Genomic DNA, 27145 nt, shown 5'->3' on the forward strand with positions numbered 1-27145 from the left:
CAGTTATACTTTTGGCCTTTACAACATCCCCTGGCAACAAGTTCCACAGGTTGACTGTGTGTTATGTGAAGAAATACTTCCTTTTGTTTGTTTTAAACCTGCACCTATTAATTTCATTGGGTGACACTTGGTTCTTGTATCATGTGAAGGGGTAAATAACACTTCCTGATTCATTTTCTCCACACCCGTCATGATTTTATAGACCTCTCTCATATCTCTGTTCAGTAGTCTCTTTTCCAAGCCGAACAGCCCCAGTGTTTTTAATCTTTTCTTGTATGGAAGCTGTTCTATACCCCTAATCATTTTTGTTACTCTTCTTTGTACTTTTTTTTCCTAATACTAATATATCTTTTTATTGAGATGGGGTGATCAGAACTGCATACAGTATTCAAGGTGTGGGTATACCATGGATTTATATAGTGATATTGCGATATTTTCTGTCTTATTATCTATCCCTTTCCCAATGGTTCCTAACATTCTGTTAGCTTTTTTAATTGCTGCTGCACCTTGAGTGCATGTTTGCAGAGAACTATCCACAATCACTCCAAGTTCTCTTTCTTCAGTGCTAACAGCTAATATAGACCCCTTTATTTTGTGTATATAGTAGGGATTATGTTTTTCAATGTGAATTACTTTGCATTTATTAACTCTAAATTTCATCTGCCATTTTGTTGCTTAGTCACCCGGTTTTGTGAGATCCCTTTGACAGCATACTACCTCCTCGGACAGATCCTTAACTTGTGCCATTTATCTTTTACCCCAATATTTTGTTTAAACAAAATTATCTGTTTTCAAACAAATATTATAGTCTATTCCAGAAAAGTCCAAAATATGTCATAGCAGCAATATTTTGAAGCAAATTTTAAAAATATTTTTTTAAAATCAGCTTCCCTTTTCTCTCATTCTTTAACTGTGAAAAATTTGTTTGGTAAACTGACTGAATAAATGAGAATAATTTTGCCTGTTTGTCCATTTCCCCATATGTTTTGGTAAGGCCTAGACAAACAAGCGACTCTACACTCAATTTAGAGGGTTGACATTTTAAATTGCTAATTAAGTTTTCTATGATGTCTATTCACTACTGTACTCTCAGCACTGTATGATGATCCTGTCTCATGGAATTAATGATGAGGTCAAGCTTACCCTTTCTTGCCAGATTTGCAGCTTGTGAATGTGGCATGCTGGTGACGTCGGTTCCATTGACAGCCAACACAATATCCCCCACCTGAAGCCCTGCTTCCTCAGCCGCACTGTCTAGAAGCAAATAGGAACAAAGGATTTTATTTAGGGAAGGTACTACAATGTATATAATTCTGTTCCATTCGAAATAGTGTTTGTATTTTGAATTATAAACTTCTCTAATATTTAACAGAAATCTTAGAGACTAACAAATTTATTAGAGCATAAGCTTTCGTGGGCTACAGCCCACTTCTTCGGATGCATATAGAGTGGAACATATATTGAGGATATATATATACACACATACAGAGAGCATGAACAGGTGGGAGTTGTCTTACCAACTCTGAGAGGCCAATTAAGTAAGAGAAAAAAACTTTTGAAGTGATAATCAAGATAGCCCAGTACAGACAGTTTGATAAGAAGTGTGAGAATACTTACAAGGGGAGATAGATTCAATGTTTGTAATGGCTCAGCCATTCCCAGTCCTTATTCAATCCTGAGTTGATTGTATCTAGTTTGCATATCAATTCCAGCTCAGCAGTCTCTCGTTGGAGTCTGTTTTTGAAGTTTTTCTGTTGTAAGATAGCCACCCGCAGGTCTGTCATTGAATGGCCAGACCGGTTAAAGTGTTCTCCCACTGGTTTTTGAGTATTATGATTCCTGATGTCAGATTTGTGTCCATTAATTCTTTTGCGTAGAGACTGTCATTATTCAAGGCACTGCATTTAGCCGTATGGAGTAGAAATCCATCAACTTCATGAAAAAACTCGTACAGATACAGACAGACATCATCTTCCTTTCCAGATGCAAGCAGATGGACATCATACCAAAAGGACTAACGGTAAAAAATCCATTACAATCTATATATCACACAGACTATGCTGAGAGACTGTGTCACACACTCTCAAAGAAACTGCGAAACCACCTGATCAGCATCCTATACAGCAAACAGGGAAAGATTAAGAATGAGCTCTCAAAACTGGATACTCTCATAAAAAACCAACCTTCCACACAAACTTCCTCATGGATAGACTTTACAAAAACTAGACAAGCCATTTACAAGACAAACTTTGCCTCTCTACAAAGGAAAAAGGACACTAAACTATCTAAACTGCTACATGCCACAAGCAGCCACAACAGTAGTTCCCTTAACCCACCCAGCAATATTGTTAATCTTTCTAGCTATACTCTTAGCCCAGCAGAAGAGTCTGTCCTATCTCGAGGCTTCTCCTTTTGTCCCTCCAGACCCACGAACATGATACAGTTCTGCGGTGACCTAGAATCCTACTTTCGAGGTCTCCGACTCAAAGAATATTTCCAACATACCTCTGAACAGCATACTAACCCACAGAATGCCCCCTACCAGCACTACAAAAAAAAAAAGGATTCTGCGTGGACTCCTCTGGACAGTTGAAACAACAGACTGGATTTCTACATAGATTGCTTCCGTCAACATGCAAAGGCTGAAACTGTGGAAAAGCAAAATCACTTGCCCCATAACCTCAGCCATGCTGAACACAACGCCATCTACAGCCTCAGAAACAACCCTGACATCATAATCAAAAAGGCTGACAAAGGAGGTGCTGTCGTCATCATGAATGAATTGGAATATGACCAACAGGCTGCTAGATAGCTCTCTAACACCATGTTCTACAGGCCATTATCCTCTGATCCCACTGAGGATTACCTAAAGAAACTACAACATCTGCTAAAAAAACTCCCTGACAAAGCACAGAAACAAATCTGTACAGACACATGCTTAGAACCCCGACCAGGGGTATTCTATTTGCTACCCAAGATCCATAAACCTGGAAATCCTGGACGCCCCATCATCTCAGGCATTGGCACCCTAACATCAGGCTTGTCTGGTTATGTGGACTCTCTCCTCAGACCCTACACTCCCAGCTATCTTCGAGACACCACTGACTTCCTGAGGAAACTGCAATCCATCGGTGATCTTCCAGAAAACACCATCCTGGCCACTATGGACGTAGAAGCCCTCTACACCAATATTCCACACGAAGATGGACTACAAGCTATCAGGAACAGTATCCCCGATAATGTCACAGCTAACCTGGTGGCTGAACTTTGTGACTTTGTCCTCACCCACAACTATTTCACATTTGGGGACAATATATACCTTCAAGTCAGCGGCACTGCTATGGGTACCCGCATGGCCCCACAGTATGCCAACATTTTTATGGCTGACTTAGAACAATGCTTCCTTAGCTCTAGTCCCCTAATGCCCCTACTCTACTTGCGCTACTTTGATGACATCTTCATCATCTGGACCCATGGAAAAGAAGCCCTTGAGGAATTCCACCATGATTTCAATAATTTCCATCCCACCATCAACCTCAGCCTAGATCAATCCACACAAGCGGTCCATTTCCTGGACACTACTGTGCTAATAAGCGATGGTCACATAAATACCACCCTATACTGGAAACCTACTGACCGCTACACTTACCTACATGCCTCCAGCTTCCATCAGGACACACCATACGATCCATTGTCTACAGCCAAGCTCTAAGATATAACCGCATTTGCTCCAATCCCTCAGATAGAGACAAGCACCTACAAGATCTCTATCAAGCATTCTTAAAACTACAATACCCACCTGCTGAAGTGAAAAAACAGATTGACAGAGCCAGACGAGTACCCAGAAGTCACCTCCTACAAGACAGGCCCAACAAAGAAAATAACAGAACACCACTAGCTGTCACCTTCAGCCCCCAACTAAAACCTCTCCAGCGCATCATCAAAAATCTACAACCTATCCTGAAAGATGATCCTTTACTCTCACAGATCTTGGGAGACAGACCTGTCCTCGCTTACAGACAACCCCCAACCTAAAGCAAATACTCACCAGCAACCACACATCACTGAACAAAAACACTGACCCAGGAACCTATCCTTGTAACAAAGCCCGATGCCAACTCTGTCCACATATCTATTCAAGTGACATCATCATAGGACCTAATCACATCAGCCATACCATCAGGGGCTCGTTCATCTGCACATCTACCAATGTGATATATGCCATCATGTGCCAGCAATGCCCCTCTGCCATGTACATTGGCCAAGCGGGACAGTCTCTACGCAAAAGAATTAAAGGACACAAATCTGACATCAGGAATCATAATACTCAAAAACCAGTGGGTGAACACTTTAACCTGTCTGGCCATTCAATGACAGACCTGCGGGTGGCAACAGAAAAACTTCAAAAACAGACTCCAACGAGAGACTGTTGAGCTGGAATTGATATGCAAACTAGATACAATCAACTCAGGATTGAATAAGGACTGGGAATGGCTGAGCCATTACAAACATTGAATCTATCTTCCCTTGTAAGTATTCTCACACTTCTTATCAAACTGTCTGTACTGGGCTATCTTGATTATCACTTCAAAAGTTTTTTTTCTCTTACTTAATTGGCCTCTCAGAGTTGGTAAGACAACTCCCACCTGTTCATGCTCTCTGTATGTGTGTATATATATCTCCTCAATATATGTTCCACTCTATTTGCATCCGAAGAAGTGGGCTGTAGCCCACGAAAGCTTATGCTCTAATAAATTTGTTAGTCTCTAAGGTGCCACAAGTACTCCTGTTCTTTTTGCGGATACAGACTAACATGGCTGCTACTCTGAAACAGAAATCTTGTTTCTCTTAAATATGAGGGATTTGACTCCCCTGTGCCTGCAGATGTGTATTGCAGTAAGTTCAGCCACTCTTCAACACACTTCTTTTGTCATGTGTTCCCTGAGTTAATGAACATATAGAGTCAGATTTTTTTTTTATGTGGACTATACCTGGTTTGTAAAGTTTCTATTATGCAAAGGACTCTGTGAAGATGCGGGGATCTATCTGTGCTGAGTTCCTTGGAGAGCCTAATTTTGTACCCCTAAAGTCCAAAGCCTGTCTCCCTGATATGTATCCATGAAATCTATCTGCATATGCTAATCTGTATTTTTACAGGTGGAAAATCTTGGGCATACAATATTGGGCACACAAATTTTAAGGCTCTTTTGAAAACACGCATGCATGTGCACACACACACACACACACACACACACACACACACACTATTTTACAGCATCTCTCCCTTTACAAGACAGAGTATAGGACTATTTAATAAACATTCAATAAAAAATAAACCTCAGAGCAAGCCCATGCTTAGCCTAAGATGATGCATCTTCTCACAGAGATTTTTTTCCTCCATCTTTTTTTAAATTTTAATTATTGTACCTTGTCCTGTGGGCATGAAACTATATGAAACACTTCAGAATCAAGAAGCGAAAGGGGGGATTTTTAATTCACTTTCAGATGAAAAATATCATGCTGCGCAAACACTTCCATTTGAGCAAGCCAAAAATGGTTATAAAAATATCATTTTTAATACAGTAGAACTTCTTTTAGATAAAATCTTCATTGTCCAAAATAGGGTTATATCCCTTGCCACGAAACATTTACATAAACATTCACACTCTTACCTGAAATCCCAATCATCAGAATAAAGTTCATCTCCCCTATTAGATTGGAATAAATAAGATTCTGTGGTACTACACATCTAACAAAGGACTGAGGCAGGGGTGCTGGAACAATTTTTATAGTGGGGGTGTTGGCCATTGAACCAAACTGTAAACCCTCTGTGTAATGGAAACCACTTCAAGCCAGGCACAGCAGCATCCCCAGCACCCCTAGTTCTAGCACCAGTGGGCTGAGTGTACTCAAAGGACAGGCTCCCATTGACTGTAACGGGCATTGGATCAGGCTTCAAAATTGTACTCTCTATGCCAATGGCTAAATCCTGCTTGCCTTATTTCTGTCATCACCCCATTGTTTGGGGACTACTTTGTGAGGAAGGCTAACAGGATTCTGCCTTAAATATTTTTAACTCTTTTTCCTTTAAGAGAAAAAGCAACTGACATAGGCACAGTAAAATTGTGGCTACTTCAGAACTGTTATGGGATTACTTTTTTGTTTATACATTTGTTCCTGAAAACCACACGCACAAAAGATTCATGCAAATGCCAGCTAGAAATGTAGGATAAGTTATATAAGTAGAAAATATGTTCCATTTAGGTACAGTAATGCATGATCACTTAAATTCTACCTACTTGTGTTTCAGACTCATTTTTTCTTCTTTTCAGCGTGTAATTAAGCATTCCCAAATGTACCATGCAAAAAGGTTCTTCAGAAAAATCACTCCGTGCCCTTATTGTTTAAAATACGTATAATTTTAAATTACCCAAGCACCATCATTTAGTAAATGTGAGCCTACAATATATTTCAGAGGCGGTTTATAAGCAGTGGGGAGCAAATTAGAAGGTTAATGGTAAGTAGTAGACACAGCAGTAGCACGAGTCTCTACCAATTTCAGAAAAATAAACTTAGATTATAGATCAGCTATGTATAAAATGGCAACTCAGCCATTTTGAGTTGTATCAGGCTAGAAGATGCCATACAAGATTTTACCAGTTGAAAGGTGATTTAAGCCCACCCCGCTCCATCAGTCTTCTATTTCAAAATGTTAAAAAAAATCATAAGGGTTTCACATGCTGTTCCTTAATACAATTAGCCACATTTTGAAGAAACAGAATTATAAAGCAATCTGGCCTTAAAGACTAATCACCTTTTTTTTTTTTCAAACAACAAAAATGTTTTAAAAAACCAACTTAATAGCAGAGATAGATAATTTACAGTAGCTACTTAATTTTTCAATTTCTTTTGCTATACACAGTATTAGCGTTACTTCTCTATGTATTATCTATGACATATGTATTCTTCAGGCTAAAACTGTCCCCTCATCCTAGCCCCAGATACCTTACATAAACTCTTATTATGGGTTACATTTACTGACTGAAGAGGCCAGGAGGAATGTTTCTGCAGAGCAGAAGCAAGTGGAGCTATTTAGTACCAGAGAGAAGCAGCATCTCCTCTTTTTCTCCCCCTGTTGGGTAAGAGCAGAGGTGACTAACTTTGCATGGGTGGTGACATGAATTCTTTGTTTCCCAGCCTAGTGTCACAGCTGGGTCGTGAGTGGCCAGACCTAGCCATTAGAGCCAGAGTCTGCAGTCACAAAACAGGAGTCAGGAGTCAACTGGGTCAGGATGCTGGGTCAGGAAGCACAGGGCACATAGCCCAGAACAGGGTGGAGCACAGATGTTTGAACAGCTTCCTGTTCCTTCCTGCTGCTGTCTTAAGTAGGGCCAGCAGACCAATCAGCTGCTCTGGGACTCCACCAATAGGTCTGCAGGGGCAGAGCCTCATAGTGGGGCTGGGTGCATGGGGCCCAGGTAAGCAAGTACCTGCAGGCTACCAGATGGAGTGTGGGACCATGGCTGCTCTTTTAAACCCTGCAGACCCGAGTCTGAGACCCACAGATCATGACACCTTGCAACCCTTTATGGCAACTAGCTGTTCCTAGATTTGTCATCACCTTTTCACTAATTCTAGCAATGATAGGCGCAAGTGGTAACTTAACATTTCTGCTAAAATTATCAGTAGTGAAATTATTAGCAATTCTGACATTTAGTTTTGTCATCATTCTGGTTCAGAGTTAACATCCCCTTGATAGAAGTGTAAGCAGCTTACAGTTCTCTCAAAATGACTGTTTCAAAATAACTTCAGTGTCATTTTACACCTGATTAATGCTGTAAAGGTAATCTTCACAACAATCACACCTAGAGATTTCATTTTTAAAAAGAATGGAAGCTTAGCTCTGGAGTAAAATTACATGGCAATTTCTGGAAATAGGGCAATTATGGGGCCATTTGAACTACCGTATAATCATATTATAGATAGAGTCCTGTGTGTATGTGATTCAAAAGTCAAGTTTTCCTAGGCTTGCAATGTTGTCTAGCATTTGACCGCTGACAAGACATATTAATGGTACACATAACATATAGATAAACAAAGCTATGATTTTCTAGGAGGTATACTGAAAAAGTCATGTTTATTTACTTGCATACTACATGTTAGGAGATCATGGGAGAAATTCTAGACAATATTGCAAAGGAAGTGTAATATAAATTATCCATTTTTAACGTATTACTTTTTTCCCCACTGGATAAGCCTGTCCTTTGTATGGGAAGCTCTTCTACTCTGGAGGTTTTATTTTTAACATTTAATAAGCAGAATATTTACTATGAGGCAACAGGTTAGAATGACTTTTAGAACTGAGCAGATGTTTCATGCACAAAGCATGACTGATATATAAATCTAACTATTCAGACCTTAAGGCTTTGTCTGGGTTTCTGATTGAAGTCTTAAAGCTGGTAAGATTTTTGACCTTTTCTGCTATGTCCATGGTTCTGTGCATCGGCTTCTCTATACTCCATTTCTTTCTAGCAATCCTGATTTTTTCTCCAGTGCAGTTTTAGTATGATACTGTTTGGAAGCGCTACACAGATTGACCTGAAATTTACTTTTTAAGGGTTCTGTATGGTCAACAGATTTGCAGCCCTCTGAGGTTCAAACTGTAAAGCCCATATAAACTGGCCGCATGTCGGGTCATCATATTCAGGAGACAAGACAGTTTGGTACATAAGGCCAGGAAAAAGGCCCAGCTGCACAGCTTTGAATAGCACAGTTATTCTTGGTTAGGGCTTGTCTACACTTACATTTTATAGTGCTCTAACTTGCTGGTTCAGGGGGGTGAAAAAGAGCTAGTGTGGACAGGCTCCGAGCACTGGGAGCCGTGCTCCCAGCGCTCGGAGCTATTCCCCTCATGGAGGTGAATTACCAGGAGGGCTGGGAGAGCTCTCTCCCAGAACTCGTGCGTGACCAGACTCACACTTCAAAGTGATCCCGCGGCAGTGCTTTGAAGTTTCTAGTGTAGATGTAAGCTATGGCTACACTTGCAGATGTAGAGCACCGGGAGTTAAACTAGCCCTCAGAGACAGCAGCAGGGAAAGCGCTGCCGTATGTTCACACTGTCAGCTGCAAACACCGTGGTGTGGCCACATTAGTAGCTCTTGCAATGCCACAGAGAGCAGTGCGTTGCGGTAGCTATCCCAGTGTGCAAGTGGCTGCAATGTGCTTTTCAAATGGGGTGTGTGGAGTGTGACAGGGAGTGTGTTGTGTGTATGTGGGGGGAGAGACTGTGTGTTTTGGGGGGGCAGAGAGTGTGTTAGCTGCTGTCTTGTAAGTTCAGACAGCAGCAGGGGGAAGGGAGAAACCCCGACATCAGCACCCACCCCCCGCCTCTCTCTCTCTCACACACACACAAACGCCTGCCTCTGTAGTAGGAGCATTCCACAGTAATGGTTTGCTTTGTCCCGGAGCAGATAAGCATGCCGGCTTTCAAAGGGGATATCTGAATGCCTGCAGCCGAATTTAAAACAATGACGAGAGTGGCCACTTGACCTCAAGGGATTATGGGATGTTTCCAGAGGCCAATCACAGCACAGTAATACAACACGTCGTCCACACTGACACCCGGGCGTTTCAGCCAGGGCGCAGCAAGCTCTATGCTTCTCATGGAGATGGATTACCGGGGGCACTCCTGCCGCGGAGTCCAGGCGCTCTAAGTGCCTGACACCTCAGGAGTTAGGGTGCCCGGAGCTGATTTAATGCACTCTAACTTGCAAGTGTAGCCAAGCCCATAGTCTCCCTCCATGCTACTGGGGCCACACAAACAGGGGATGGTAATATACCCAGGGCCAGAATAACATTCATCATGTGCAGGGCCGGCTCCAGGCACCAGCCGAGCAAGCTGGTGCTTGGGGCGGCAGATTGAATGAGGCGGCATTCTGCCCAGTCCTAGGGCGGGACAGCCGCTTTTTTTTTTTTTGTTCCGCTCCGGCCGCCCTGTAGGGGGCGGCGGCACGGAGGACAGGAGCGCCCTGCAGCAAGCCCAGCAGGGCAGTCCTCGTCCTTCACAGCGATCTGTGTGCTGGAGCGCGGGTGCAGGGGAACTGGCTAGCAGGGGAGAGAGGGAGGGAGCAGGCGGAAGAGAAAGAGAAGGGGGGCGGCCAGGGCTACAGCGGGGCGCTGCCACGCGGCCCCTCCCACCGCGCTGCGCGCTGCCTGCCACCTGCCGGGAGGGCTCCGCTCCAGTCGGTGGGAATGTGATATATGCCATCATGTGCCAGCAATGCCCTTCTGCCATGTACATTGGCTAAACCAGACAGTCTCTATGCAAAAGAATTAATGGACACAAATCTGACATCAGGAATCATAATACTCAAAAACCAGTGGGAGAACACTTTAACCTGTCTGGCCATTCAATGACAGACCTGCGGGTGGCTATCTTACAACAGAAAAACTTCAAAAACAGACTCCAACGAGAGACTGCTGAGCTGGAATTGATATGCAAACTAGATACAATCAACTCAGGATTGAATAAGGACTGGGAATGGCTGAGCCATTACAAACATTGAACAGGAGTACTTGTGGCACCTTAGAGACTAACAAATTTATTAGAGCATAAGCTTTCGCGGACTAGTCCACTTGTCTAATACATTTGTTAGTCTCTAAGGTGCCACAAGTACTCCTGTTCTTTTTACGGAAACAGACTAACACGGCTGCTACTCTGAAACCTACAAACATTGAATCTATCTCCCCTTGTAAGTATTCTCACACTTCTTATCAAACTGTCTGTACTGGGCTATCTTGATTATCACTTCAAAAGTTTTTTTCTCTTACTTAATTGGCCTCTCAGAGTTGGTAAGACAACTCCCACCTGTTCATGCTCTCTGTATGTGTGTATATATCTCCTCAATATATATTCCACTCTATATGTATCCGAAGAAGTGGGCTGTAGTCCACGAAAGCTTATGCTCTAATAAATTTGTTAGTCTCTAAGGTGCCACAAGTACTCCTGTTCTTCTCAAAGGGAAGAATTCCTTCCAAATAAGGAATGTGATAGCATCTGTGCTGTGAGACTTGTGGAGGTCCCAGCTGACTAGATCCCTTAGATAGCTTGCCACAATCAATTCAGGGATATTGTTAGCTTGTTTTATTGAGTACTATGTAAGTCACTTTGGTATATTTTCATAATAGAAATTAACATGTACAGGCACCACTTACTAGTATCCACTTCAGTCACAAGGATGGGCTTTGAGAACTGGATTCGGAATCCCCAGGGGTAATCACCAGTTCCTTTTGCGATCCTCACTGTTCGTTCACGAACTGTAAAGTAAGGAAAAGGATTGACCTCAAAGACTCCCTTTATCTTTGCAAATCAAACTCAGTTGAACAAATAGACACACACTTTTAAAGCTTGCCATCTAAGTCGCATCTGCAAAATATGGGCTGAATTCTTGAACAAGTATAACTCCATCTCTTCCCAGGGCTATCATTCTTTTTTCATGCTGAAAACCTATTTATCTTCCAGAGATGTGTCTCTTCTTCCTCTTTGTGGCCATCTTTTCCCCTCCCTTCTCTTCCATAACCCCCCAGCCTGACTCTCCACGACCTTGATCCTACGTTGGGAGCTGCCAGCACAGACCCTAAGCCCATATGGACTGCCTTTAAAGTCAGTGGAATTCAGCATTGATACAGGGACCAGTTTCAATGCGAGATCAGGATCTAAGCTTCTATTTAAATCCAAACCTGTCTTCCCAATAGCAATTGAAAAGGGATAGCGTTAAGTGGAACTTGCACATCTCAGAAGGTCTGATTCATAAGGAAATATTATACTGATGAGTGGGTTAAAAATATCCTAGAATGCACTCCTCAGAACTTCAGCTTTTAGCACCTTGATTCCTTCACCAAGTATTTGTTTAATGGGAACCCATATTAAATTATTTATGATAGCTTTGTTGTCTCCAAATTGTGTAACATTTGCAAGATAGAAAATGCTTTGAAGGTTACTTTACATTCAGGCAAATTGACTCTCTCTGTGTTAAAAGAGGGTAGACACTCCAATAAATATTTTAAATGGTGTGCTTTGGGAGAAATTCTAAACATTTATGCCTTTTTGAACTTATTGGATTCCTCCACTTCCTGCCCTCAGCATCAGTGTTTGGGGCCCTGTCCATAGCTTGAGTTCTCTCAGCATGCCCATACATCCACAGAACACCTAGACACACTGTGAGGACACTTTGTACTTGTAAGGTTAGAATGCTTACCTGCTACTGGCCTAGGCCTTTTGCTGAGACATCTAGGGCTATTATCCGGACTGCTGTCATCCCCTCTGAAAACCCACGAAGCTGAATGAAAGTTCTCTGTGTAGAAACCTCTCTCCTCATTTTCACTACGGAGACTCAGATCCACTGAACGGGCTTCCTCTGAGTTTACTGGGAAGATACAAATGGGAATAATTTAGTTTCACTGCCAAATTTAAAAAATGCCATATGTGTAAAAGGGGTGACAGCAAAGGATGGAGAATACTTGACACTTTATTACGTGAGAATGAGGATGGAAAAAGAAAAGGATTCTCTGGCAGGCCGCAAGACATTTTGTTCACGTTGACCGTCCTCAGGCACGGCCCCCCGCAGCTCCCAGTGGCCGCGGTTTGCTGTTCCCAGCCAATGACTGCCTAGGAAGGAGTACTGCGGAAAGTACTGCCTAGTTGTGAAATGACTGCCTAGGTTGGAGTACTGCAGAAAGAGATCTGGGGGTCATAGTGGACCACAAGCTAAATATGAGTCAACAGTGTAACACTGTTGCAAAAAGAAATAAAAATCATTCTGGGATGTATTAGCAGGCGTGTTGTAAGCAAGACACAAGAAGTAATTCTTCCACTCTACTTCGCGCTGATTAGGCCTCAACTGGAGAATTGTGTCCAGTTCTGGGCACCATATTTCAGGAAAGATGTGGATAAACTGGAGAAAATCCAGAGAAGAGCAAAAAAAAAAAAACCGATTAAAGGTCTGGAGAACATGACATCTGAGGGAAGAATGAAAAAATTGGGTTTGTTTAGTCTGGAAAAGAGAAGACTGAGAGGGGACGTGATAACAGTTTTCAAGTACATAAAAGGTTGTTACAAGGAGGAGGGGGGAAAATTGTTCTTCTTAACCTCTGAGGATAAGACAAGAAGCAATGGGCTTAAATTGCAGCAAGGGAGGTTTAGGTTGGACATTATGAAAAACTTCCTAACTGTCAGGGTGGTAAGCACTGGAATAAATTGCCTAGGGAGGATGTGGAATCTCCATCATTGTCTAACCTACTCTTAAAAATCTCCAAACACCTGTCAGGGATGGTCTACATTATACTTAGTCCTGCCTTGAGTGCAGGGGACTGGACTAGATGGACTCTCAAGGTCCCTTCCAGTTCTATGATTCATTTCAACTGTGCTGGCTTACAGAACAGGTCTGAATTTGGCCTATTACGTGCACATCTTTCTCTGCAGTCTTATTGGTTAGGAAACTGAGTACAGTTTCTGGAAATTTGGTATTATGATTCAGTACTGGAGGTGCTTGGAAACTGCCATATAGTAGAAACTGAAAAACAGCAGGAGTGTGTGGGAAGGAAAAATCAGGAGCTAAAATAAGTGTCATCACTCAAACAATGATTGAAATGTTTGACTGCCTGTTATATTTTTAATGCTGTTGTAGCCATGTTGGTCCCAGGATATTACAGAGACAAGGTGGGTGATGTAATATATTTTATTGAACCAACTTCTGTCAGTGGGAAAGACAAGCTTTTGAATTTACACAGACCTTTTGTTCAGGTCTGGGAAATGTACTCAGGGTCTACTTATTTCCGAGACCTGAAGAAGAGGTCTGTATAAGGGCAAAAGCTTGTCTCTCTCACCATCAGAAGTTGGACCAGTAAAAGATATTTTAAAAAGATATCACCCACCTTGTCTCACTATTATAATTTTGGCTCTTTTACACAGATAAATCATTATATTTACTTGAAAAGTCACATACAAATAGGTTTATACTCTGCATATTTACTGACTGTTACACTTTAGTTCAAATTTGAGTAAGTTTTTAATTGGACTCAGTGTTACATTTGTACTCGTGCAGGTTTCATAAAAATTTAATTAATGACTCTCACACATAGTATATCCCACTCCAAGTCAATACATTTCTATGATGACTTCCGCTGATCCTTCTTATTAAAAAACACAGCAGATTTATAAATACATATTGTAAGTGGCGTGTTACAGTACACAGTATTTTTTGTGTGACTCTTCTTGTGTCAGATTTTTGTTGCCTTCTCTTAAGTAATACACAACAACATTACTTTGACTGTGGAATGCCAAAAGTAACAGTACACATTGACCCACAAGCACACACCAACTTACCTTTGTGTTCTCCTCTTGACCACTGATTGCCCATGTGTAATCAGTACATTATCTTTGTGAAAATCCTGAGATTCTGAGCCTTTAAAGCATAGTGATCGTTGTTTATGTTCCACTGGATAATGTGTTAAAATAGGGAGTTTCTTAGGAACAGATCTGATTATGTAGATGAGTGATTCACTGGTCATTCAGTTACAAAGACAGCACTAATCAGCATAGTGTTACATAAGCTGCAACATAAAATCTGTGTTGAAATCTTATGAACCAGCAAGACATTATTTATATACATGGCATAGCTGCATATACAGGGCTGTGCTTAACTTCTTCAACACGGTAGAATATGAACTATTGATTGTGGTGTATTGAAAACAATGTTAAAATCATAAACTATCACTTTAAATTCTCAGGGGGTTTCCTGGTCTTGCTTGCAGGCTAGGGGACTCTGTAGGGAAGTGTATGAGCCAGGGCTTCAGCAGTCAGTCTGCAAAGAGCCAGCCTAGAGCAAGGTGGGGTGAGTTGTGCCTCTCTGCTTTACAGAATAGATTTGAGTTGTGTGTGTTAGGGGTCTGGATTAAAAAATGAATTCAGTACTTGTGAAAGATGCCAGAACGGGACAGCTCTGAAAACTGTAGTTTTAGTCACAAAACGGAGAACATGGGCAGCAGAAAGCAATCTTTACCAAACTGCTACATCAAAATGGGGAAATCTTAAGTAGGGAAGTGATATTACCTGTGTATCTGGCTTGAGAATACTATGTCCAGTATTTATGTTCACACTTCAAGAAGGATGTTGAAAAATTGTAGACGGTTCAGAGAAGAGCCACAAGAATGATTAAAGGATTTGAAAACATATCTTATCGTGAAGGAACTAAGGAGCTTAATCTGTTTAGTTCGACAAAAAGAGGGTTGAGGGGTGACTTGATCAAAGCCTAGAAGTACTTACAGGGGGATTGGAAATTTGATAATAGAGGACTCTTCAATGTCTGGAAGTTGAGGCTAGACAAATTAACCCTAGAAATAAGGTGCAATTTTTAACAGTGATGTTGATTAAGCATTGGAACAATTTATCAAGGATTGAGATGGATTATGCATCACAGGAAATTTTAAAATCAATATTGGATGTTTTTCTAAAAGCCATGCTCTAGTTTAACGCAACTATTGGACTTGAAGCAGGAATTAATTCAGGGAAGTCCAGTGGCCTGTGTTATATAGGAGGTTAGACTAAACAATCACAATGGTCTCTTCTAGCCTTATAGTCTATAAATCTGTGAAAATGCTAGCTGTGACCTGGAGGGTATTCCCACAGGATGGAAGGATAATCTGCATGCTAATTCTATCTTTGGCTTATCTACTGAACCTGCCAAAAAGTTGCCAATTAGTGCAAACCGTGATAGTGATTTTTGTAAAGTGGATATCTATCTACTAGATAATGAGACCACTAACTCATTTCTCAGAGACACCCACTCAGCCATCAGCGAGGTAGTAGAAATGTTGTACAAACTGACTATCCCCCAAATGTTCAATTGTCTATGGACTTCATGGGGAGGTTTTCACATAGGAGGGTCATGTGCAGAACACTCAACCCTTACTCTTTCAAATACCAGGCAGTTTGTCCACTGAACCCTTTTAACAAGTGGCAATATCCCATATCTACACTAATACCACTGACATGCTAATATCCAATGCTTCTGTATGGAGAATTGTTTCATATTTCTTTAGTAAGATAAAGTGCCACAAAACTATTTGCATTCTAGAACAGTCTCACTGACAGTATACAATGTTGGGCTGTATATTTAAAGATTTTATTATGGAATAGTCCCACGTAAAATGACAACAAGCCATAGTCCGTCCAGCAGAAAACAGCTGAAGTAATTCAGGCATATTTAGGAGATAAGGGCAGGGTTTGCCTTGTTTAGCATGTATTTGGGGGCAGAGTCACATGCACCTGTCATTTCAGAATTGAAAATACAAAAATTAGATTTTTCTTTCTCAGTTTATGTTCAGCAAGTTATTTACCAGATGTATGTTACTCAGCATTTTCTTTAGCTCTGACAGATTGATTAACTGTGTTTACAGATGTAAAAGCATCACATCTACCATCTTGTTATGCAGAAAATTTGAGATGAGCAAGACTAACAGTTTGAAGAGCACCAGATGTAACTCTGCACTGTAAAGTTGTCATTTTAAAGCACATCTTAGGTTGATAGCATTTCCTGAGTCTAAAAATGAAGGATAACTTAGGCCATATACTAAACAACTGCCCTACCTGCTGGACTGGATATTTTATATGTTATGCAGATTTTTGGCAATAGTTCATATTTAATTATTAAGACTGTAGTAGCATTCAAAGTGTACTAGAAACTTCCCAAACACAAGTGAAGACATAGTAAAGAAGAAGGCCATATTCTGTGTTCCATTCCTGCCCCCCTCACATTACCCTGATGGTAGTAAATGGGCTATATACCTGAGGGGACCAGCCCTGGGAGAATACTCAGAAAGAAATCCCACAGGTGGTGTAGAGCTGCAGGAATGGCTCTACACCACTCTCCATCACAGCACTTAGCACAGGGGACATACCAAGAGTGGGTTAAGGAAGGAGGGGGCTGATCCAAGAGCATGCTGCGCTTTGGCTCTTAACTACTGAAATGACCACTGGGGTACACCACAGACAAGTACAAGTTAGAATTGTTCTGAGTGCATACATACACCAATGGAATGGGCTAAGAATACAATGAAGTGCAATGATGGCTTAATGACACATTTCTCCCACCAAATCTATTCCTGAACCAAGTAGAGCTTGGGATTAATAGACTCTAGCTGACAACAGTTAGTCTAAAATATGGAATACTATAATTCATAATTAAGTGGGTCAGAGTTACTCATGGGTTCCACAGGCAACAGGCAGGGAGAACCAGGTTCAGGACACTTGATGGCAAAAAATTAGCCTGGAGGGAAGCATCAGTAGTGCAAGGCCCCTGCAACCCTGGCTCCAACAAGTTGCAGTTTTGGATGTTTGTTCCTCTTGATATTGGAGTATATTTGATCTATGGAACATTACAATATACACGTGATCAATTCCCACTGAATGTTCTGCAGGCAAATTTTGTCCTGCTATGTCTGCTTATAGATTGTTGTGGTTTTTTGGCTCAGGAGATTTGTAATAGATACCTTCACATATCTTCATAGCTGGTTTGGATCTAACCTAGGTTGGTAACAGCTTGCAGTTGCTACTATCTGACAGCTTTTGGTGGTCTATGTAAAATGAGTTAGTCATCTCAGTCCAGTTCTTAGTAGATATCTAAGACTCACTGACTTTTCACCTCCAGCAATTATCCCTCTAGTACAAGATTTGTAGATACAACATAAACAGTGGTAGAGTGAATTGTAATCATTCTGGGAATAAACTGAAGACATCAGTCCAAGGAGTACTTTCAGAAAATTACTTTTAGTAAGCCAGCAACCAAAACAACCCCAATGACAAGTATTTTTGCTAGAAGTGGAGCAGTGTGTTCTGCACGTAGATAAAATTTTCAGTTCTTTAAAAGGATAAAAAGTTCATTTACCTGTTAAGACAGTTTGTTTAAATTAGCTAATATAACAAACTGAGGCAAAGCCAGTGTTTTGTGAGAAGTACAACATATGTTGTTTCCTAGTTGCGGAATCCATCCGCATGAAGCATAAATTAATTAAACAGCTCAACTTGAAAATTCTGCCCAAAGAAAATTCTGAGACAAAGAGCCAGTGAGTTTGATGTACTCTGAAACATGTGAAAAGGTGACAGATTTCTTAATGAGACAGCGTGATGGGAGACTGTCTTCCTAGACCATGTCTCCTAATGGTCAGAGCACTGGCTAGTCATACCACTTTGTGGGTTCAAGTCCAGGGGTTGGCGGTAGGAGAACCCAGGCCTTCCTGTTCCTTCAGGTTCCATCCCAGGGCTCTGGGGCACGCAGTTCAGGTGTGTGCCCAGCCTAATCTCTGGGTTACAGCCCACAACTTGTCCTTCCAGGAGGGGGTCAGGAGGTTCCCTTCTCATGAGGAGATACTCTGCTGTCTCTTTTGCCATGCTTGTGGTTCTGAGTTGAGGTCTGCTTCTGGAGGTGTGGGTCTCCCACTGGATTCCTGCAGGAGCTACCAATGCAGGTCTGCTCCCTTGGACCGACTGCCCTGACTGGGCTGTGCTGTGCCTTTTTAAGCTCTGCCTTCATTGAAAGCATGCCCAGAAGGCACGGCTGGGCAGAGTCTCTTGTGACCAGAACTCCTCCTTGTTCCCCTGTTCCCCAGTGTAGGGTTGGTATACCCCCCAGTTACAAGAATAGCTGTTCCAAGAGAGCAGAGAGACAGTGAAGGGCAATCCAGGTAGCAGGTCTTAGGAAAAAGAGCTTGATGAATGAATATAAGGATTATAGTGATGGGAAGAGGACAAGAGCAAGAATTCTACATTATACATTTAGGACCAGACTCTGCCACCATGCCCCCTGCGGAGTAGTGTCTTATTCCCTGACAAGCCCCATTGACTTTTCAATAAGACTACTTACAGTTCAACTGAATGTGAGAAAGGGTGCGAAAATCTGGCCCTTAAACAGGTTTTTTGTTCCTCTGTCATTCAGAGGAATGACAGAGGAACAAAAAATGAATGACAGAGGAGCCTACCTCATATGAGTGGAAAGAAGGAAACATAGCTCAGTTGAATCAAATATAATCACAAGAAGTTTGGGAAGGCATACTTCTTGTATCTATTAATATGATTTATGTTTGTAACCTCAGTCATAATCCTGGTGAAAATAGAACTAGAGAAAAGCCTCAGGATCAGGAAGTTATTTCTGGTTTACAGTGTGTACCCAATTAAGGACTAGATAGACATCCAAAACGAATGAAAAATTCAATTTAGAGGACAGTATCAATACACTCAGCAGTGTATTCTTCAGCAGTGAACAATAGACCCTCTCATGGGGTACATGGGCTGTGCAATCTGAAGATGAAATCTTCTTGGCTGATAGTTCTGATGGCAGTGTCAGTCACATAAGAGAAGAGGTACAATTGCAAGACCATTATGTACTCACTTGATATCTCAGTGATTGTGCTGGTTATGGAGCTCCCGCCAGTTGAACTGCACTTTTTACTGTCTTTGAATTGCTTCCGTTGCCTGGCCCATCGGTCTATTGCTTCTTCCTGGGAGCTATCACTGGCTCTTGTATCTTTTAACACTGGTTCACCGGGTAGCTTTATGGTCTTATTCACTTCTGACTTCAAATCTAAATTAAGATCAGATTTTATCTGAGAGCTAGATATGTGAGATATAACAGTTCTTTTACAAAATGTTCTGTCAATTATACCTTTTTAAAATTGAGCTTTTCCTCATTATAAATGATGAAATAATGAATATAACAATAGTCTGTTTGCAAATATATGAGAAACATAAAATCAAAATAGCAAATAGCATTTTAAATAGTCATGAGCCACATTTAAAAAAAAGATAACCAAGGCTTATATGAAAAAAATGTGTGTGTGTGTAATTGCCATGCTTGTATACATAAAGCAGATTGTGCGTGCAGATCGTTAGTTAAGCACCTACATAGCCATCTGCCTGGATAATCCCTCAATTTGCAAACACAAGCATGTTAGTTGCATGTGCAAAGAAATCTGTGCATTTATGTGCATGTGTAAAGCATGTCTCAGGTGCCCTTATTTAAAAATTTGTCCTTCAAAATATAACTAGGAGAAAAAGCAGTTAAGAAGATGGTACAAAACTCAAAGTAGAATACTTCCATATTAATTTATTTCTAAGCAAATTCTAAATGTTGTAGTACTACTTTATTGCTATTTCAGACATTAAAAACAAATCTAGAAATAAAGACCCTGGGTAGATTCATTTCCATTGGTGCAAAGGGTGCTAGCTGCATCCATTTACACCTGGGAGGACAAAGATGTCTGAGCAGAGAGGGCAGGTAGGATTACCAGGAGAGGGTAGCACTAGGGAGACTTAATCTAGCTGTAACTCCATTGGGAGGAGTTGAATGAGTGCCTCTTCCAAGCACCATTGTCCCAACAGCCTCTTTACATGCTTCTCAATCCCTGAATGATCAAGGTTTATGCCACTGTGCCTCTATTCCAGACAGACATTCTTCTGCTGAGTGGCAGGAAACTAAATTCTACTAGAGTAGCTTGCTTTGTGGCAAATGATGGGAATATTTTTGATATAATTTAATGTTTGAAAAAACTTTCCCCCCCATACATTTTATATCCTTAAAATGATAATTTAATTTCAATAACATTTTGAAAACAACTATTCAAATTAAGGAAGCTTTTTTCTATGTGGCATACTTTAAAGATAACGTTATCTGGAACGCTGACGCTCAACATATTTATTACAGCTATCATTTCATTTCAACACTTTAAATTGAAATGGGATGATTTGACATTCCTGAACTGAACTGGTTGGTTTGGTTTGTTGAACAAAATCAAAATGTTTAGTGTCGGATCTGTTCAATATTAAGCTACGTCTGCCTGAGCCATCATGGTACGTCACGTCAGCTGTACTTCATGTGCTTCACACTCCCATTCTCTTCTATGGGTTGGTCTCCCTGGCCAGACTATATGTTCCATGATGAATTGAAATCACTGATATCCCATGATGCATTGTTGCAGCTCAGTCAGAGAGAAGACTACATTGCATCGTATGATCTCCAAACTGAGATCCTACCCCAGAAGGAGAATAGGGATATTAGTTACCATGGCAATTGAGGCAGGCAGACACAGATTAATGTTTAAACCAGACTTTGTTGTACCTAGCCATTGTTGCACATGCTATTCTTCATTAGTGCTTATTACAACATTGGATGGTGGTATCTTTTCTATGTCATGGAGGTACAACAACACTAGATTATGGTGGTGATGGGCTGTTTCTTTTTCTTTTCTTTTCTTTTTTTAACTTTGGAAGGCCACCGTGGGTTTAAGAACAAATATAGTAATTCACTTATTCAAAGTTTTGCCAGGAAACATGGGAACTGCTGCTTTGTTTCAATGGTGATTTATAAATAAAATCCTGCTGTTACCAGGAAAAGTAAATAAAACTAGAGGAAATATATTACTGGAATTTTATATGGCCTGGATTTTTTTTTCTCCTCCCTCTTTTCTCTCTCTTTTTTTCATTGAAATTGCCATATGTGTCCCTTTCAAGTACCATTCTGTTGTGGGTATGGCAAGCCACACATTGCCTCTCTATCTGTAGACTGTTCAATGAAATGGCTGCACTTGGCCAGTTGCTGGATGGAGCAGGATGTTGCCATATCCTAAAATGATTAAGAGCCTGATTCTGTGACCTTATTTATGCTATATAGTATCTTACTCCACAGTAAAATCAATGGGAGCACTTGCAGATTAGGATACTATTCCTCGCAAATGTATGTGGTAGAATCAGGATCTTAAGAATTATTTTGGATTCAAAGAAGAAAGAAAAGGTCATGCTTTTCAGGCCATTCGAAAGGACTTCTAAAGTCTGAATGTGCGGCCCTGAGGCAATTTTGTCTATCTGTTTCTGGAGCATTATTTCAAACAAATTCAGGGGAGGGCAAAGTTGTGTCAGCATATAGAGCATTTCATTGTATCCTGCAAAGTTGGGAGACTGGGTAGGAGGGTGGTGGAAGACATGCTGGAACACATAAGCCTATGAAAAGCCAAGGGAGGGGCAACTGCCCTCTTCCCCATAGCAACTGATACTCCTGATATGTTTACACAATATAAATGTAGTGTAATTCACTATCAAAAATCTTTGTCAAAAAGAACTATGGTTGAATGTATATTTCACTGGAGTCTAGGGTGACCAGATAGCAAGTGTGAAAAATCGGGACAGGGGGTGGGAGGTAATAGCTCCCTATACAAGAAAAAACCCTGCATATTGGGACTGTCCCTATAAAATCAGGACATCTGGTCACCTTACTGGAGTCCCCCCTACAAATATGTTACACTTTTTTTACAAAAATCTAAACTTAAAAATACCTCCCTAAACGTTAATAATGTCTGGAAATGAATGGTTAAGGGATCCAGTCAGTTTCCTCTTCTCACATAATACTTCACTATCATCAGCTACCATCGCTTGGCCCCCTCCCTTGTTTTGGTCTGTAATGGAATGTTAATTTTATATAGGGCACTATTTTCAACAGTGCATTGCACTGGCCTAATTCTGCTCCCAATGAAGTTAATGGTAAAACTCTCATTGGCTTTCCTTTGGTCCCATTAACATCAATTAGAGTTGTGCCATTAACTTCAATGGGCATAGAGTTAGGCCAATGCTGAGCATTTTGAAAATCTAATTTTAAGTGTGTAAAGTTATACATATCTAGAAAAATTTAAGATAGAATTAAGGAGGGACCATGGTAACCACATTGGGAGTAATAAAATTAAACAAAAAAAATGTCAGCTGAATTTCCTAAGGATGATCTATATATAGTTGGTAACAACTCAAAACTGTTAAGGAAAGGGATTAGACAACTCATTCTTTTACATTGCTATGATACAATTTTTTTTAATTGTTACCTAGGTATTCTTATGGGATGTATGGATGGTAGAAAGGAAGATAAATAGGAAATTTCAGAACAGATGCAGCATCTTGTTTACAAAAATACTTCTCTGTACCACATTTTCTCAGATAGGTAGAGAGAGGCAGAAGGGAAGTCAAATGATTTGATTAAGGTTATCGAACGTGCTGAAGGCTCAGCCAAGATTAGAACCAGGATGTGCCTGGCTTTCAGTCTTTTGCTGAGGTCACTAGACCACATGCATCCTTAAACATACTTACATGGTTTCTAAATACAGTACAGAGCTCTGAGGACATGTCTCATTGCACCTATATTAAACCTGCTCTGGTATTTGCTTTACTCACCAGGAGGATCACATTGGTACACTGTTTTGTTACGATATGTCAACCTCTGTGTAGCAAAGCTGTTTTAAAGTGTTCTTTTGTTAATAAACTACTGGCCTGCCTGATTCTACAGAGAAGGGAGTGGTGAACAGAGTACAATCAAATAACTAAACATACCACCAGGGAGATGACGGAATGGGATTAAGAAGCAGGATGACCCTTGTATATTAATAATTCACCTCTGTTTTTTCCAAGCTATGTCACCAAAACACAAAGGGCTTAGCCACTCCCCAAATGCGCAGCATATGCAAAAGTATTAATAACGCAGAGAATTCTGGAATGCCTACCTTTTTGACTAATCTGCTTTCTTGGTGACATTGGTGTGTCTGTGTTCTGGCAACCATCCTTTGTCTCACATTTTTTCTCAGTTTCTTCAGAGCTGGATTTAACTAACTGCTCTATCTGACATGCTACAGGCTCTATTCTTAAATGATCAGATAATTGGCTTGTTATCTCTTGTTCACTGCACAGGTTCTCTTTTGTTTCTTTGGTAAATGTACCCTCAGTGAAAACTTGCTTATCTTCAGGATGCATTGAGGAGCTGGACATTGAAGTAATATGTGTGGAATCATCATGGAAATTGGCTTCATCAGGAATATTCCCAGATATGTCCTGGATCTCAGAAAAGCTCTGTAATTCATTATCTATATCTGACTCCTCAGCATCCAACAAAGGGGACATAAATGATTTTTCTCGTATGCTGCAGGGTAGCTTAGGCTCATTTTTTATCCCAGAGCCAAAGGAATCAGCTCTCCCCTTACTGTCGCCTTGAATGATAAGCCTTCGTTCTCGCTCTCCAGTTATTACAGTCATCACTGATCCTTTCCGTTTCTTTATTGTTACCTCAGGCTCTGTAGTAGCTGGATGAACATACTTCCTTGGCTGTAAAGCTGAATGTTGGCTTTGGACACAGTCTATGGCTACTGTATTAGCTATGCTTTTGTCACTAAAATGGTCATTTGAAGGGCTTCTGGAAGGAGAAGGGACTTGAAATATCAGGGCTTTATTCTGTACTTCAACATGGCCTTGTACAGCAAAGTGATGATCACTCTCTAGTGTCTCCTCATCAAACCCGCTTTCTGTAAACTCAGTGTGTTCATCACATACAGCAAGGTTCTGCAGAGGCTCTGAGTATCTATGCTCCAGTTTCTGTTCTACACTTGAATTGATGCTGGAATGAAATGTTTCCACTAATGTCTCTTCCATTTCTTTACAGTCCCCTATATAGTCTTCATAGTGAGTCAAGAAGAAAGCATCATCTATACTTCCTTCCAGCTCAGAATGGTAAATGGTCATGTCATGATTGTAAGAGGTGAAGGCATACTGATAAGATTTGAGAGCTCTCAGACTGCTGAATGATGTGAGACTGGAACACTTACAAAGTTCTGTACAGCTGGTATGAGTCTGAGTATTCTTGCTGTAAACATCTACTGCTTTGGCTTGCTTGGGCAGTACTTTTAAGGATAAAGATGGCAATGAATAAAAGCCAGAATCTCTTCTGTGGTGAACTGGTGACAATACATCAATGGTGGCATCTGGAAAAGACTTTCTTCTAACTGCTTTTGGCTCCAGGTGTGAAGCTATCATAGTATTCCTTATGTCAATGAGACTGTTGTTTCTTATTTGCCCTGCTTCATTGGTTTCATCAATAGGTTCCTTACCAAAGCTTTTTTCATTTGAACCACTAGTATCTAAATGACAACCTCCATTATAACTAAATTCTGAGAAAATTATCTTGTCTTTACAGAAATCTTCCTTTTCACTGGCAAGATCTTCAGTCCCAGGTTCCTTCTGTTTACAGATATGATTTCCTTCCTCCCAAGCTGGTAAGACTGCAGGCAAGGTGTCAGGTTCTTTTCTATCACTAATTGGGAGTAAGGATGCAACCTCTGTAGTGGTATCTAAACATATTTCTTTGCTGTCAGCAAACTCTTCAGGTGGAGGAAGAAGTAGATACCAGTCTGGACATGTATAGTTTGTAAATGACTCTTCCTTTTCATGAAGGCTAAAATCTGACTCATAATCAGTGCTGCAAGATACCTCTGTTACAGAATAGTCTGTATCATTGGAATAAGTGTTTCCATATTTCCTGCTGCAAGTTTTGCCCCGTGACTGTGTGTGTTCCCCTGGTTCGATATGAATTATTGGATACTGCTTTCTATTGTTGTATTTCACTTTAATTTCCTTTCCTACGATGCTTACTTTCAGTGAGGTATTCTTGTTGCTGGCAATTTGTATTTTGTGTTTAGAAGATGCCTTGTAACTCTCATTGTCATCTATAGAATGGTCAGTTGATGGATCCTGACACTTACGGCACTTAGAGTAGTGGCTTTTCTGATATTTCTTGTCACGATAGCACTTTCTGTTCTTTGGACATTTCCTTTTCTCAATTACAATGCTTGTTCCAGAATCAAATAAGCCCTTCTTAATTTCTACATTCATATTAAAACCACCACATTTTAATTCTGCAGTAATTACTTCACTAGCCAAATCAAAGGGCTCTGCAGAGCTTGGGTTGTGCTTCAGTGTAATTTTTCCTGTTGATAAGGCTTCTGATTCATTGAAGGTTACCACTGCTAGGACCTCTTCCTGCTGATGAGAGAATGCTGGTGGAGGGCAATCTTTTTCCTTCCCTCCTTCTTTTTCACTGTCATCTGTATTTTCTTGTTCTTTATCTTCACATGCACCTGAGTTATTCTGTTGCCCAGTCATTGGTGCACAAGAGTGATCTTTCCTGTTTTCTTCGGACCTCTCCACGTCCACTGGCTCAGGGAAGTTAGTTTCCACTAGGTCCTCATCTGCTTTATTTTGAAGGCCTTTTACATTTTGCTGGCATTTACAAATGGCTGGCAAATGTTCATCTAAATTGGAAAAAAGGAAGAAAGGCTTTTGCAGTGGTCTATGTAAGCAGCATCTTGAAATGTATTATAAAGCCTTACAGTGTTTTTCATATTCAGTGCTTATGTCACTGAGGGTCTATACTTTAGAAATACTGTCTATACCATAAGACTGACATATTTTTCTTCTTTTTAGTATCGATCGACTACACATTTTATTTAAATGTAATGTATTCATTTTATAATATAAAGCCAAGTAAACAGCGTATCTCAAACTAAGAATCAGCCTACCCACATGAAATTAGTAAGAACCATACAATTTTGTCTTTAAAAAGCTCACGCATGAGATTTTACACAGTACAAATGTACTATGCTAGAACATGTAAAAAGCAACAGAGAGTCCTGTGGCACCTTTAAGACTAACAGATGTATTGGAGCACAAGCTTTCGTGGGTGAATGCCCACTTCGTCGGATGCATGTCCATTTAGAAAGATCTACTTTTCTTTCTCTCTCTCCCCTGGGATATTTGTTCCTCTCCTCAACACACATTGGAACAATCAATATCCTATTGCATGGTTGCAATTTTGGGTACATTACATGGGAGTTGTACTTATTATAATCCTTTTACAGATGAGCAAACAAGGGGATTAATTAATTTAGCCAAGGTCACACAGCAAGTCAGTAGCAAAGTACCCAGGCATTATAATGTTCTAACTATTAGACAATACTGTTTCCCAATGGGAGTTGTACTGTGCAAGATTTCATGTGTAAATTACATGAAAATCTGTCTTGTTTGAGCCCTTTTCAAATAGATTTTAAAGAGCAAGGACAATAGATTATAGTAACATCTACTTAACCAGGATTAGTTCAGCTATTATACTTTATTAATTTTCAGAAATATATTGTTCTCATTTTTGTCCATACTATAATTTCTACACACAATAAGTCTGAAATAAATTTGGGACATTTATACACCATCTCCTATGCCTGCACATTCCCAGAAAGTGAC

General features: G+C 40.6%; 1 protein-coding gene across 4 annotated transcripts in view; it reads right to left on the reverse strand.

Annotated features, from left to right (window-relative positions):
- LOC101950148 (uncharacterized) overlaps nucleotides 1-27145 on the reverse strand; it is an 82319-nt gene that overhangs the window by 45267 nt on the left and 9907 nt on the right. For all 4 annotated transcript variants that reach the window (XR_006172237.2, XR_006172236.2, XR_010602260.1 and 1 more), the window contains exons 3-7: nucleotides 23587-26160; nucleotides 19443-19634; nucleotides 12258-12425; nucleotides 11215-11316; nucleotides 1144-1254 (exon numbers count right to left, since the gene is read on the reverse strand). Coding sequence is in view for 1 of the 4 variants with exons in the window: in XM_005303833.4 (XP_005303890.2) it covers nucleotides 1144-1254; nucleotides 11215-11316; nucleotides 12258-12425; nucleotides 19443-19634; nucleotides 23587-26160 (3147 nt within the window). In the remaining 3 variants the exon portion in view is untranslated. The remainder of the gene's footprint in view (nucleotides 1-1143; nucleotides 1255-11214; nucleotides 11317-12257; nucleotides 12426-19442; nucleotides 19635-23586; nucleotides 26161-27145) is intronic.

Source organism: Chrysemys picta, chromosome 6 (assembly GCF_011386835.1).
Source record: "Chrysemys picta bellii isolate R12L10 chromosome 6, ASM1138683v2, whole genome shotgun sequence".
Classification (NCBI taxonomy): Eukaryota; Metazoa; Chordata; order Testudines; family Emydidae; genus Chrysemys; species Chrysemys picta.